The 14,788-nt window shown below is 65.6% G+C and overlaps 2 protein-coding genes across 2 annotated transcripts; both read right to left on the bottom strand.

Moving 5' to 3' along the window:
• Positions 1–1,559: 1,559 nt before the first annotated feature.
• On the bottom strand, positions 1,560–10,700 carry NELFB (negative elongation factor complex member B). The gene is made up of 13 exons (XM_057548808.1): positions 10,303–10,700; positions 9,805–9,968; positions 9,523–9,622; positions 8,943–9,173; positions 7,177–7,362; positions 6,405–6,517; positions 5,716–5,818; positions 5,422–5,517; positions 5,149–5,291; positions 4,969–5,075; positions 2,690–2,831; positions 2,473–2,581; positions 1,560–2,338 (listed from the first exon to the last, which is right to left on the bottom strand). The coding sequence occupies exons 1-13, from the start codon at positions 10,402–10,404 to the stop codon at positions 2,192–2,194; spliced, it is 1,743 nt and encodes a 580-aa protein (XP_057404791.1). The 5' UTR covers positions 10,405–10,700; the 3' UTR covers positions 1,560–2,191.
• A 1,578-nt stretch (positions 10,701–12,278) lies between these two features.
• Positions 12,279–14,616, bottom strand: STPG3 (sperm-tail PG-rich repeat containing 3). Its single transcript, XM_057549195.1, is given in 8 exon segments — positions 12,279–12,351; positions 12,448–12,622; positions 13,305–13,452; positions 13,533–13,718; positions 13,905–14,029; positions 14,116–14,232; positions 14,338–14,382; positions 14,385–14,616. Coding segments are annotated over 8 exon segments (1,101 nt in total).
• Positions 14,617–14,788: the final 172 nt, after the last annotated feature.

The following is a 14,788-nucleotide window of genomic DNA, read 5'->3' as shown; positions in this document are numbered from 1 at the left end:
AGGGTGGGGTCCTTTGGGGCCTTCAGGCTTTCTACAGTCTCCCAGCTTCTTCTGACACAGAGAACCCCAGGGGACCCTGACAGGCAGACGCGGGAAAAGGTGCACAGGGGTGGGGCGGGGGCGCTGGCTGGCAGCTGCTTCTGCCAGATGCTGGTCCCAAACCTGCTGGGGTCCAGAGCCCCATCACTGGGTGAGGAGGGGGCCTGTACGTGGGGTGTGGCAGGAGTCAAGAAAGTCATGCCTCAGAGGGCCTGCCCCCAGCGGGGTCAAGGGTAAGCCTGAGCCCTGCACTAAAGCCTGCCTCCTCTGTACTTTCTCCCCCATCTCCAGGGCTGAAGGGGGCCCCACCTGTCCCTACCCTTCATGACCGAGCCCACCACGCCCGTACGATGCCCTCCCACCCCTCCCTCCAGCCAGTGCCCCGTCCAGCCCTGTCCCCAGCCCCAAATTCAGGTCCACATCTTCAACCTGGTCTCTGCAGACCCCTCACCTCGCTGCCCACCCCCGACCCCTCCACCTGCCCAGTGTGGGCTCTGAGGTTCCCAAACTGCTGGCCTGGAGGTGGGCAGGGCCCGCACCACACACATGCTCCCTCCTCCCCGAGTTCCCGTGTGGACGCTCCCTTCCTCTCACCAGACCTCCCGCCCCCCAGCCTCCCCGCAGCCCTGCCCGGTCTGGCCTCAGGATTCCCGCCTCCCTCGCAGCCCCAGCGGGTCCCTGAGCTCAGCTGCCCCCTCCCACCGGCCCACCTGGGGCTCTCCGTCGCTGCAGCCCTCACCCCAGCCCCGTCTGTCCTTGCAGCTCACGCCCTCCACCTGACGAGCCCCGCCCACCGGGGCCTCTGGTCCCCGGTCCCCTTGGGCTGGAGAAGCTTGGCCTCGCCGGCTGGTCTCTGTCCCCCTGGACCGTGAGCCTCAGGGGGGTCACGCGGGCCCCGTGCGGGCACTTGCTCCTCCCCCGGCCCAGCTCCTTCCTCATCCTCTCCTCGGGCCCCACCTCTGCCCCATCCTGCCTGCCAGCCCAGGACCCGGCCCCCTGGCTCCTGGAGGAAAAGCGGCAGCTGGAAGGGGGTCCCCGCCTCCTCCCCGGGAACGCGCCCGCTCCCGCGGGGCCCACGTGGGCCTGGCGCTGCCCCCTCCCCCACTCAGTGACACCCCAGCCGTCCCCCCACGCCCCACTCACTTTTCATTCCTTGTCACATCAGCGCACAGCTCCTCCCGACTGCCGACGCCCACACCCCCAGGTCCTTGCTTTCCTTAGTCACCATCTCTACCAGTTCCTCCCCAACACCTGCAGAGCCGCCCCTGTCAAGGTCACAGAGACCTCCACACAGCCTGCCCCTCGGCAACATGTCAGCACTGGCACTGAGGCCCACCCACGGCCGACCGTGTCGAGTCTTTTGGCCCCGAGCGCAGCCAGGCCCGGGCCTCACCATCCACAGCCGCTGTCCCGGACGGGGCTGGGCATCCAGACTGTGCCCACGGAGAAAGGAGCCAGGACAGCGCGCGCCAGCCCGCACAGCAACCAAGCCTGGGCGTGCGCAGAAAGAGCTCATCCGCTGGGTATACCAAAACGCCGTTTATTTACAAAAGTGAAAGTCTCCCTGCGAGCAGGAGCAGACCCTCAGCGGGCCGAACGCACTGGCACTGCGGGCAAATCGAGGCTGCGGGGAGCCTGGGCTTTCCTCCCCCACCTGCCGCCCCGGGGCTGTCAACAGGGGAGGAGCTCCCTGGAGAGCCGGGCTCCACCTGCAGACCCCGCCCCCAGCAAACTCCACCAATCGGGCGCCAACCCTGCCGGTCCGCCCTCTTCCCCTCAGGCCTCGGACCCTGCCCCCCGCCCCTTGGAAAACAGGTGTCCTTTTCCTAATCCCAACTACTACCTATCTGCCCGACAGCGGTGGAAACCACAACGCGAGGAGAAACAAGCAAGCAGCCTTCCACGGAGTGGGAGCGCGAGGGGCCGGGCGGGGCGCAGCAGACCTGGAGCCGGCCGGGGGCCACGGGCCCCATTCACGCAGCAGGCACACACCTCCCAGGACCAAGTTCCAGGGGAGGCTGAGGTGCAGAGCACGGGTGCCCCGCCCACAGGACAGTCCCCGGGGTCTCCGCTCAGCCCACCCCCAGTCCCAGGAACAGTCGGCCCACCTCCAGGAGAAACGGGCTCCTGCTCTCACAGGCACAGGGGAGCCTCAGAGTACAGCCGGGGCGGGCACGGTGGGGAGGGGCAGCTCCAGGGCTGGGGTCTCTGCGGCCTGGGCCGGGCTGGGCTTCCTGCGGTCCAGCTGCTCCAGCTTCTCACCGAGCTGGGAATACAGCTCCTTCACCGCCTCTCCGCTCTGCGGGGGGGAAGCGAAGCGCGAGGAGGCTTCGGGGCGGGCCCAGGGCGTGTGCGCAGGGATCGCCAGCCAGCCTGGGGCTGCGGACGGGACGGGACGGGGCGGGGCGGGGCGGGGCGGGGCATGGCACGCACCTGGCCCGTGGGCTCCAGCGCCTTCTGCAGGGCCTCCAGCTTGGAAGGGGCCACGCGGTGGTGCAGGTGGAGGAGCAGCCGCAGCACATGCCGCTGCACGTTCTCCTTCCTGGAAGAGGCCACGCTGTGCTGCAGGCGGCTGCAGAGCCGCCCTCCCACCCCCTCCCCAGCTGTGCCCGGCGCCCCCGACCGAGATGTGGACCGAGAGGAAGGGCACCTCGGGGAGGCGGTGAGGAGAAAGCCGTCGAAGAGGCTGCTGCAGAAGTCCTCCAGGGCAAACTCGTCCGCCAGCAGCGCCAGGTTGCCCGTGAGCAGGTGCAGGAAGATGTCGCCGAACGCCAGATCACTGAAGGTCTCCACTGCAAGCACAGCAGGCGTCGCCCAGCTCACCCGACACCCACCTCCCCGACCCGGGCCTGAGGGCCAGAACCTGGGCCTGGACAGGGGAAGCAGACTGGGGGGGCGGGGCTCCAGGGCAAGGGTGGGGAGGGGACGAGAGCCCGTCACGGGTGGCTCTGCCCAGCGGCCAAGGGGCTCAGGATGAAGTGGACTCCAGCAGAGGAAAAGCTGAACGGGCCGGTAGCGAGAGGAGACACAGAAGTGCCGAGGGCCGGCCCGGCAGGTCTACCAGACCACGGGCTCTAGAGGAGAGAGAACGGAGCAAACGGGCCTTCTTTTTTTGAAGCCACGGCCGTCAAACCTCAGAAGAGAGAGATGGCGAGAGTAACTACCAACCGATCGCAGCGATCACCGGCAACAGCGCCGAGCGCACGCGGGCAGGCACAGCAGCTGAGACAGAAACGCCGACGCCACCCCAGCCACCGAGCCCCTAACGCGGCGGGAGACGCGACCCCACCGGACTCGCCCGAGGTGCGCTCCTGCTGCACAGCTGACCGGGGGCTTGGCTGGCCTCATGGCCGGTTTACAGGACACTCGAGGGGGGCACATGGTCACTGCACCAAGGGACGCTGCCTGCAAAGTCCCGACTGGGGAACAAACGCCCTGGTTCCCCCAGCAAACCCCACGTAGCCCTACAGACCACTAGACCTGAGAGGCAGCCGGAGAAGCCCGGTGAAGGGAGGAGGCCCTTGTTTGACTCCTGACTTGAACAGACCATCCGCACAAAAACGTTATATGACAACTGGGGAAACGCGGCCACCGTCAGGACCTGGACCCCAACCAACCACGTGCCAAGGTCGTGGTTTTTAAGAGTCTGTCTTCTGTAGAGACACCTGCTGCATCGTGCCAAGCTAGTCTGCCGGGTTTACGTACAGACCACTGAGCGGACGAGACGGCAGCCGCACGCGGACTACCGCGCAGGTGGGCGATAGGCACTGGCCTGCACTATCCTGTGCTCTTTACTTGGGTTTCATCAAAAACTCCCACCAAAAAAAAGTTTTAAAATAAAGAATTTTAAAAAACCAACATCCTTTCTTACTAGAACCTACCAGTAACACCAAAGCACGAGATTGCTCTCCCTGAACGTGACTGAAGACCTGCACCCCACCCCCCAGGCGGAAGTTCGTGGCTGGGAGACAGCGACGCTCCCGCCTCGCATGACATCCTGTGTCTACAGACACGATTAAACAGGAGAGACAGAGAAGTTCAAAAGTGAGTAGAAAGAATGAGACAAATCCAAGTTCCTTATGACTGAGCTCCTGGAAGCCCCCGAAACAGACAGACAAGCTGCTGCCCCTGAGATCTCCACGTGCTGATCCGGGAGCCTGTGAACGCTCCACCTGAGTGGTACTGGGCCCCGAGACGGAAGGTCCTGCACGCCCCGGGAGGGCCCACGGTGATCACGGGTCCTTAGAAGAGGAAGGCGGGAGGCAGGAGTCAAAGCCAGAGACAGGAGGACGGGAGAAGCTGGACAGATGAACTGTGAAGGGGCCAGGAGCCAAGGACGCGGCTCCTGGAAGCTGGAGGAGACAAGAAGGGGCTTCTCCCTGGAGCCCCAGGAGGAGCCAGCCCTGCCCACACCTGACTTTAGCCCTGGGAGGCTCACTGCAGGCTTCTGACCCCCAGAACCGTAAGAATAAGTTCCTGTTGATCAGTTAGGTGGTGGATGGGTAGAAACTAATACCCACAATGGGCTGCTTCCTCCATGTGGAAAAGTCGGGCAACAGCACGCACCACTGTCAAGACAGTGAAGCGTGAGATCCTCCCCAGGAAGCCGCAATGCCCCAGACGGGACCCGGGCCTGTCCTGCGGCGGGCCGGCCGGGCGCTCCCTTACCCTTGAAGGGGTCCACTCCGATCCCTCCCTCGTCTTCCTGGCTTGCACCCCGCACCCCAGGCAGAGCAAGGCTCCTGGGGGGAAGCGGCCTCTTCACCACCGCGGAGGGGGGGCTCGCTCAATGGTCTGAGGACTTGAGGGGCTCCACACCTCTCGCCCCTTAGGAAAAGATTAAGGTGACTCTTCGCAAACGTGGGGGGTGGCGAGAGCCGAGGGCGTCTGTGAGAGGACACAGCTGAGCCCGCCGCCCACGTGACTCACCGAGCCCCGGGAGCAGGCGCAGGAGCGCGTTCTTGTTCCTCTGCTTGGTGATGTGCAGCACGTAGTACAGCCCCACCTCGCAGGCCATGCGCTGCTCCTGCAGGAACCTGCGCCCGAGCGCCGTCAGCCCCGGGGGAGCCCGAGGGGGAGGCCCTCCCGCCCAGCGCCCGCAGCCCGTACTTGGTGAAACTCTCTGGCAGCGTGCTCGGGTACGCGACCGGGGCCTTCTCCTCGCCTGGGAGTTTCTGATCCACGTTGAAGGTGTGGTCGTCCACCACGAAGGACATGAGCGTGGGCAGGAACCTGGTGACCAGCTCCACCTCCTGGGGCAGAGGCCCGAGAGCTGTCCTGCGCCGGCCCGGCCCCTCGGCCCGTCCTCCTCGCCACCTCCCCAGACCCCACCCCACAGCCCCCTGAGAAGGCAGCGGGAAGGAGCCCGCCCGACCCTGTTACCATCTTGGGTTCCTTGAAGACCTGGCTGTCGATCATGTCCCACGCCCCCTGGCCCAGCGCCAGCAGCCGGAGCAGCAGGAGGAGGTCCGGGCTGTCCTGCGGGGAAACGCAGGCCTCGGCCATGCTCACCCGAGCTTCCCGCCCGGACCGCACTCACCCAAGGGTTCTGGCTGCACGTGCCCTCCACCTGGCGGGCGTGTGGGCTCTCCCCAGGGCCGGCTTGGACCCGGGTGCCAGGGGTCCACACCCACACGTCCCCCAGAAGGCAGCATGCGGCCAGCCAGGTGCACTCACCCTGGGCAGCAGCTCCTGGCCCACCAGCTCCTGCAGGTGCCTGACGGTGCTCAGTGACAAGGTGTTGATGGCAAAGGGATCACACAGGATCATGGACAGGTCCCTGTGAGGACGTGCCCGCGGCGTCAGTGAGGGATGCTCCCGGCCCACCAAGCCCCTGACCCGAGGAGATGGCCCTTCCGCATGGACAAAGCCCACCCCGCTCAGGACCACTTTCCAAAAGCTGGTGGTTCGTAACTTGCCCTTAACTACTTAACAAACTGAAGAATCAAATAGTTTTTTAAAGAATTAAGGTCCAATCCTGGTTGAGAACCGGACCCAGACTCCATAAATTCAATCAGGTTCCCACAGAGACAATTCCAGGAACGAGGAGCTGAGACAGGAGGCCAGGCGGAGCCCGCCCAGAGAGGGCCCTGCCGGGAGCCAGATCCCACCGCCTCCGGGTGCGGCAGGCCTCTCAGCTCACAGGCAGGCCCCACGTGGCTGCAGACACCGGAGCCCCAGCCCGGGCGCCCAGCTCGCCTGGGACGGCGACGGCCTCACCCCAGCAGCCGAGCCTCTCAGCCGTGGGCACGGGCGCCAACCGATCCTCCTAAAATGTACTGGAAGAAACACCCGCTCCCGACTGCGGCCACAGCACGCGCGTCCGGACGCCCGTGGACGGGACCAGGCACAAGGCCGACCCTCACCCCAGGACCTGCTCCTGCCCCTTCTTCACTCCGTCGAGGAAGCCCTGCAGCTCCCGGGCCCTCTTGCTGTCCACGAACCGCTCTCGGATGCAAGCGTCCAGGCACCACGTGAACTGCGGGGAGGAGGCGTGGTCAGGACTCGGCCAGAGACCGCAGCCTCCAGGCGGCACTCACCGCTGCCTGAGGTTTCTTGAGCCTTGGGTGAACATCGGGACCCCCAGCTCAAGTCGCCGAGACACAGCTTGTCCCCAGAAATGGAACGGCACGAAGGAAAACAGGCCCAAGTGCCCGCATCCCCACAGGCCAGGTGGTGCAAGAAAGAGGCAAAATGGGTGTTTTGTTCTGAAATGGGCCCCTCCGGGGCCCCCACTGTGCGGGGGGGCAGTGCAGGCTCAGAGTGTGACGCTGCGAAGCCCCTGGGAAGGGACGCCGTCTGGGGCCGCCCGGCACCTATGCCAGGACACGGGCAGTGCAGAAAGCCCTGTTCCTGAACACAGAGCTCGCCGGTGAGCAGCCCCCGAGGGCTCTGGGGCAGTGGAGGGCCAGAGGCCCCGGAAAGGCCGGAGCGGGCAGGGCCGGTGGGCGTGGAGGGAGAGCCGGCAGGCCGAGCAAGGGAGACACGGCGCAGCTGGCATGGGTCAGGCGTCCGGGGGACATCACGGCCCCCCAGCCGGGTGAGCAGAGGTAGCACAGGGGCTAGGGCAGAGCCCACGTGCCTGGACCGCCGCATCCAAGGGGAGGGGAGAGCAGCGAGGGCGGGGCGGGCGCCCACCTTGTGACAGGGGTCCACGGAGCAGACGTCGCCGACGTCCAGGTCGTGCAGGGACATGAGCAGCTCTGCACGCAGCGTGCAGTAGTGCACGTTGCGGGTGCGCAGGAAGAGCGTGCGCAGGAACTGCAGTACCATGTCGTACAGCTTCACGTTGCGGCCCACCATCCGCGTCAGCCTCTGCACCACCTGCCGGGACACCAGGCCGGCCTCGCACACCCCACACCCCGGGGGCTAAGCCTCCTCTCTCACAAAACGTCAACTGGTGCTGGGTGGCGACGTTTCTCGTCTTTAAGGAAGCGAACCCATCAGGCCCTGCGGCTCCTCTGAGAGGCCGTCAGCCTGGGTCCCAGACTCCACCAGAGCCGGCGGGGCAGCCGGCGGCGTGGGGGACTCCGGCCCAGATGAGGACGTGCGGTACCGCCACGCTCAGCGTCTGCTCGAGGCCCTGCTGCAGCCACCCCACTCCCGCCTTCCCCCGGCGGCCGCCACCCCCTCCGCACCCTGCCCCTATCTGGGAGGCTCCTGCCAAGGCGGCAGCCAACAGGAGGGGGCCCCGCTTGGGGCACACCGGCCGTAAGGATGCACGGGGCCACCTGCGGTGACAGACACCAAGCCAGCCCAACAGGCTGCATGCAGCGAGTGGGGAGGTCAGCAGGGACGGCAGCCCACCTTAGGGCCCCTGCCGAGGACCCTCCAGCAGGCCTTGGTACCCCGGCAAGTGGGGCAGGCACAGAGCAACACCCGAGTCTCGGCACCGACGTACCGGCACCTGTGACATGGAGACAGGCGCGCACTCCAGCCTGACCATGGCCTGGCCTGCTGGGCACAGAACCACAGCCCCAAGGCCCAACCCACCCGAGGACGGCGGGGCAACGTGTCACCTGCCACTGCGCTCTCCCTTTACGCTGGCAGGACTCCAAGGCGGACCCCTGGCTTGGAGGGGAGAGTGAAGAAGGGGCAGGACCACGGCCCAAGGCCAGGCTCCCCCAAAAGAAAGGGGAGGCAACGCAGGCAGGGCTCTGACACACTCAGCGGCCTGTCCGGGAAGTGGTGCTGCGAGCCCCGGCCCGACATCTGAGAGGAAACATGAGGTGAGGCCCTACCTCACGCCATACACGGGAAACCCCAGGTGAGAAGGCTGGCGGTGAGAGAACACGGCGAGACATGAAACGCTCCCCGGCCGACGTGTGGCCTCTTACCGTCACCTCCCTCCCAGGTTGAGGGGTCATCCTGGAACCAGGCCAGGGACCCCCACCTCACCAGGAAAGGTCAAAGTGTCCACGATGGCCTCCAGCCACCCCCCCCACCCCCGCATCGCTCTGCGGCCTCCCGTCTCCACAGCCCTCCTCTACCCCAGGAGCTCTCAGGGACCGAAATGTGACATCTACTGCATAGGGTCTGCCCCACACGAGCCTGCAGTACTCCAGGCAGGTGCCCCAGTACCCCAGGGGTCACTGAAGGGGCCAGGGGCCAGGGCAGTGAGTCAGCACCCAAAAAGCATTTGTTGAAGCAAGGAATGAATCAAACACTCTGTTTCCACAGAAACAGAGGAAAACTCCCAGGGCTGAAAGAAGACACAGAGAGCTTATCTGAAGAAGCCGGCCAAGCCACCGTGCTCAAAGTACGTAGAAAGGACCAAATAGACCCACACCCAGGCGCAGCGCTGCAATGCCCCTTGCCAGCCCCACATCCGAGCCCAGCCTTCTAGAAGCAGACAAGCCGGGCTTCACGGGGGCGGCCCTGCACACATCCCCGCCCCGCCTCACCTCGCCCTGGCGCCTGGTCTTGGGGGAAGGGCTGAAAAAGTTGTGCAGGACAGAGAGCTCCGTGCTGAAGAGCGCGCTCTCCTTTTCCACGATGTACTGTTTCAGCAGCGGGGAGACCTCATCGCCAAAGAGCGCCTGGTTGTCCTGCCAGATCTGCCGCTTCACCTCCACGGCGCAGGCCCGGTACAGCTCCTTGTCGGCCATCACCAGCTTCAGCTTCTTCTCAGGAACCTACATGACCCCAGAGGCCACGTGTGAGCAGCGCCTGTGCCCCAGGGGTCTCCCTCAAGACAAGCCAACAGGCCTCAGCCCCCCCACAGCAGAGGCCACATCCAGCCCAGCCCCAAGTGACAGGGGCACCTGGGACTGACCCCCAGGCTCGGACGGGGCAGGAGTCGTGCTGTCCACAAACAGCTTTTTCACAAAGGGCGCCACGCTCCAGAGCTTGTGCCAAGCTTCGGGTCAATGCGCGGCTTGGCTCAGGGAGAAGCCAGCGTGGGGAACGTGCTCCAGAGCTGCCGTTCCTGAGGCAGGCAGCTCAGGAAACCCCCCCAGGGCAAGCTGGCCCTGCGGCTGTTACCTTGGGCAAGTGTTTCATGACGCACATCACCACTGGCTGCAGAGATGGCATCTTCACCAGAGAAAAGCTCTTCTCCAGAAGATCCTCGAGTTTCTTGTACCTGGAAAGACTCACAGCACTGAGGGAGCAGCCCAGGACCAAGTCGGAAGCAGCTCCCTGCCTGTCCCCAGACCGGTGGGTGATGTGCACAGGCGACCCCTTTTTCAGTAGGGATGTGTAGCCACCGAGGCACATTCAGTTCCCGGGCTGGGGAGGGGGCTGCCCATCTCACCACCCACTTACCTCTCCTCGGCCTTCCCCTCCGTGGCAATGGCTGACACGCGCTCCAGCAGCTTGTCCCGAAGCTCATCAAACACTGACTGGTGGAATTCCAGTCGGGGCGTCCCATGCAGGTCCAAGAAGGGCAAGGCCGACTGCAGGGACGGGAGCAGCACGCCATTTTCTGTCTAAAGAAGCAGAGCTCGATTTGACTCTTGGGGCGACAAGAGAAACCTCAGCCACAGCCCCGTCTGGCCAGGCACTCCGGATGCCCTGAGTACACAAGGTGGCAGGGACAAGGATGTTCCCAGCCGCGCTGGCTGTAACTGCAAAAATTGTAAACCACTCAGATGTCCCTAGCCGTAGTCCCAACTCAGGACACTTGGTTCCTCCATCCCGGGGAACAGACGCAGCGATCGGGAGGGAGAGAAATCTGCCCACTTTCCCACGCGACCTCGCCCCCCCGCCGGACTCACACCCAGACGCTCGGCCTCTCCACCCGGCCCCTCCACCCGGCTCCACCTGGAACTGCTCGATGGCTTTGAGCGGCTCGGTGCAGTTGGTCAGCGTCTCCTTCAGGTCCTCGCCGTTGGCCACGCCCAGGTCCTGCAGCCCCGCGAACATGGCCGAGGCCCCGGCCCCAACCCGGCTCGGCGCCCCATCCCCTCCGCGCTCCCCGGGCACCGCCGCGCTCGCCGCAGGCCCCGCAGCTGTCCGCTCGCCCGGGCCTCGGGGGCCGCCCGAGCTCCGCTCCCCAGCGCCCTCCAGCTCGGCCAGATTCCGCCCGCAGCGCGGCTCCCCTTGGACCGCAGCCGCCCACTTCCGCCCCGCACAGGAGCCGGGTCCGCCCGCCAACCGGCTCCCCGGAAACGCCGCCGCCGCCCCGCAGAGGTTCCCGGGAACTGCGCCGCGGCCCGCGCCTGGCGGAGACGGAGCGCGAAGGCGGTGCTAGGACGACGCACAGGGCGTCGAAGACGCCCGCCCCGCCCACCCGGGCCCCGCCCCGCCCTCCTGCGCGACCCCGCCCAGCCTCGCGGCGCTAACAGCCGTTTGCAGGCAAAGGAGAACGGGGTTGGCGCGGAGGGACGGCGGAGTGCTGCGAAGCGCCTGGTCGCGGGGGGGGGGTGGGGCACCGGAGGAGGGGGATGGAGCACAGGGGGCGGGGTGCCGCGGCCTGCTTCAGGAGATTCAGAGCTGATATTTTAGCCAAGAGCGTTTTAATAATCATGAAAAATCCTGTTGCTGACCTCACAGCGCCCACCAGGTGCACGACCCTCTCTCATCCTGGAACTTGGTTTCTTCCTTGTCCAACCCGGCGAAGCTCACACCGTAGTGTTGTCACAAAGACCAAAATCTAAGTGTGGGGACTTACCTGGTGGCGCAATGGTTAAGAATCCGCCTGCCAATGCAGGGGACACGGGTTCGAGCCCTGGTCCGGGTAGATCCCACATGCTGCGGAGCAACGAAGCCCATGCGCCATAACTACCGAGCCCTCGGCGCCACAACTACTGAAACCTGCACGCCTAGAGCCCATGCTCTGCAACAAGAAAAGCCACCGCAATGAGAAGCCCGCGCACCGCAACAAAGAGTAGCCCCCCCCGCCGCCCCGCTCACGGCAACTAGAGAAAACCCGTGCGCAGCAACGAAGACCCAACGCAACCAAAAGTAAATAAATAAATCTATAAAAAAAAAAAAACAGAAAACAAAACTAAGTTTGCCTCAAATAGGGAGTGCCTAGCAGAGACCTGGGCACGCAGTGACAGGGTGACAAAGGATGGCTGTCCTCTTGTCACCTTGAGCATCTAACCCCCTTGCTAACCAAAAGTGTTAGGCCCTCAGGTTGAGGTCCAGCCCAACTCGCTGCAAATGTGAGCCCTGGATTCCATGGTGTCCCTCATCTCTTGCAGTGCAAGATGCTCATACAGTGCCTGCAGCAGTCACTGCCTGCCCTGCACCCTCCGTGGGCTCCCCATTGCTAAGCATGCAAGCCCCTGGACCCAGCATGCAGGCCTCTGCAGCTTCTCCATCCCTCCAGCTCACCTCCTTCTGTCCCACCAGCCCGGGGTCCTCCCAAGCTTGGCCACACCAAACATCACACCCTCTCCCTTTTCATGTGCCTTGGCTTCTGAGGTTTGTTCTGCCAGAAATTCCCTTCCTGCTGCCCAGCAAACTCATCCTTGAAAGCCTCCTCCGGAAAGCCCTCCCTCCTCAGCCCAGCTGGAGGGGATTGCTGCATCCTTCCTTCTGGTCCCACTCCTGGCTTTGAGACCTAGGGATTGCTGCTGGTGCAGCTGAGAGGAGGGCTCCTGGTCCTCCCACCCTGGGCCAGACTCCCAAGGCCAGAGTGCCACAGGTCTGTCTCTGTTGCCCGCTGGCTGAGCTGGTCAGCCCAGGGCTCAGTGCCAACAGTCTGCAGTCCCACTGCTCTGATTCCCGAGGGTGCTGGGGCTCGACCCGCAGCCGGTTCAGTCCTGGAGGAGGTCACAGGTGCACGACACTCAGACTCCCTTGTACTTGGCTTCCCTGCGGAAAGGGATGACGCTAACACCATGGGAGAAGCTCTTGCGGTGCCTGTTTGAAGGGGTTGAGCTTAGAGGAGACAGAGAAGGGGGCCTGGCCCAGGGCTTGGGTGACACAGGGAGGACCCCTGGGGAAATTGGTGCAGACACAGGAGCCACCACAAGCTGCAGGTGAGGCCCCTGCAGGGAGGCAGCCTTGGGGCCGACCCCTGGGTAGGAAGGCGGGTCCATGGCGATGAGGAGTCCAGTGGCCAGGCTGCTGCTGTGGGCAGGGGCCCGGCCCTCACGGTGAAGCCTGGGGAGTCTATCGGCTGCAGCTTGTCCTGCACGGCCCCGTGTGAGATCACAGGGTCTTTGGGCAGGTGCAGGAAGAAGGGGGGCCAGGCCCTAATGACCTGGTCCTCTGGGCCCTACCTGGTGGCCGGGCAGGCTGACCTTACCTCAAGACTGCCCCCCGCCTCCACTGCAATGGCCAGTTCCTCGGCTCGGCAAGCAGCCTGAGCCTTGGGTAGACTGGCAGCCGGACCCTCTCCTGGATGGCACTACTAAGTGGGGGTGTCCCACACTGCCCACAGGGCCCCCTCCCATCCTGTGCCAGGCCAGGAAGGCTCAGGCTGCCACCCCACCCTAGAGGAGGCAGCACTGAAGGGGAAGTGAAGGGGGATCCCTGGCCAGGAAAAGCCGGACATGACAGGTTAGCTGCAGGCCACATCTGCAGGGCAGCTCACCAGGCAAGGCCGCCAAGCACAGCACAGAATTCAGAAGAACCAACAGCATCTCTATATAACACGGGGGTGGGCAGGTGAGGCTCCAGGCTAGGGCTCCAGGCTGGGCTCCAGGCTGGGTCCACAGGTCAGAGGGGTCGGCCGGCCGGGAGGGTGGATCAGGGGTGCCCAGAGGGTCAGAAGGCCAGGCTGGGGGCACTGAGTTCCAGAGGGAGGCCCGGGAAGGTCCCCAGGCCCAGAAGCCAGGGTTTCATGTGCTAACTCGGCGGGCCAGCTGCACCCACTGGGCTCGAGAGCACGCAGAAGGGGCCAGTGTCGTGGCACTTGGGTCTCCGCACGCCTTGGATGACCACCCCGTGTGCCGAGGGGAAGCGCAAGTTGTAGCAGTCCTCCACGTCCGTCATAGGCGGCCGGGCCCCGGGTGCAGGCTGCAGAGGGAAGGTGGGTGCAGTTACCGCGCCTGCCCCCTCTGCCCGGTCCCCACCTCCCCCCTCCCGCCCCCGCCCACCTCCTTACAGGAGTCCACCCAGGAGGCCAGCAGGGGCCAGCAGCTCATGGAGAGAGCGGGCGGGCAGGGGCCCGGCAGGCGGCACCCGGGGAGGATGTCGTAGGCGATGGAGCCAGGGCCGGTCTCGTCCCCCGTCGGCAGAGGGGCCTGCAGGAGGGGCTGGGCCCGGGGCCCTGAACCCCGGGCCTGCAGCATCCCCAAGTGGGCTCAGGCCTCGGGGGGCCTGGAGCAAGGCGGCCCCCGAAGCTGAAGGCCGGGCAGGCGGCCGGGCTGGGCGGCTAGTATGCGGCGGGCGAGGGCCACTGCGGGTCGAAGCCGCCGCAGGCCCCTCCCTCGGGGGCCCCGCCCCCGCCCCCGCCCGCACCCCAGGACCCGCCGGGCAAACTGCTCTCGGTTGAAGTCGGCGTTCTGGGTGAAGGGGCTTTCGCTCGGGAACCACATGGTCTGCCACGCCCCGCAGCCGCCACCCTCTGCGGTGGGGGCAGCATCATGGGGGCGCTGGTGGCCGGGGTCCCACTCCGGGGGTGAGGGCGGACAGTGGGGGCTTTCGGGGGGGGCGCACACCACGGGTGGGGTGCCTGCGAGCCGATGGTGAAGTGGGGCTGTGGGGAGGACTCTTGCGCCGAAGCAGCTGGCGTCTGGTACCTGGTGGGGCCCGGGACGCCCAGATCGGTCATGACGGGAGGGCGTCGCTCCAGCCCTGGCGGGAAGCAAGCTCTGGGCCTGGGTCCTCCAGGCGGGCCTCCACCAACCGGCCTGGCTCCCCAGACCGGCCTGGGGCTGGGGGTCCAGAGCCGTCACTCACACAGCTCCCTCAGGTTGTGGGCGCAGGTGGGCGGGGCTTCCTGGAGGGGCCCGTTTGCATCCTGAGGCCCGCCTGGAGCTCTTGCACCCCTGGAGGCCAGCATGCCCCCAGCCGATAGCCACCCTACGCCAGCTGCCCGCCCCCAAGCCCGCCCAGCGCCCTGGGAAGTTACTGGGAAGTCACAAGTGGCTTCTGCTTCAGGGGGCCATGGGTCCAGTGTTCACCTCCAATGATGTTAAAAGTTGCCAGGAATTTCACCGCCTTCTGGTCAAAATTCATTGTCAGGGTCTCTGGCTCCCTCCCCCAGGGACATCGCGGGGCTCTGTGACCTCACTGGCTGGTCATGGGCACCCCCCCTGTTGCCGGGGACTCCCTGGGGAAGCAGCCCTGGAGGTGCCCCTCCCCTGACCTGCCAGGGATCAGCCGTGGCCAGAAGGCCCCCAGACACCCC

This window comes from Balaenoptera acutorostrata, chromosome 6, assembly GCF_949987535.1.
Source record: "Balaenoptera acutorostrata chromosome 6, mBalAcu1.1, whole genome shotgun sequence".
In the NCBI taxonomy this organism is placed as follows: Eukaryota; Metazoa; Chordata; class Mammalia; order Artiodactyla; family Balaenopteridae; genus Balaenoptera; species Balaenoptera acutorostrata.
The sequence above is the reverse complement of the archived record's forward strand: the minus strand, read 5'-3'. Positions and strand labels throughout refer to the sequence as shown.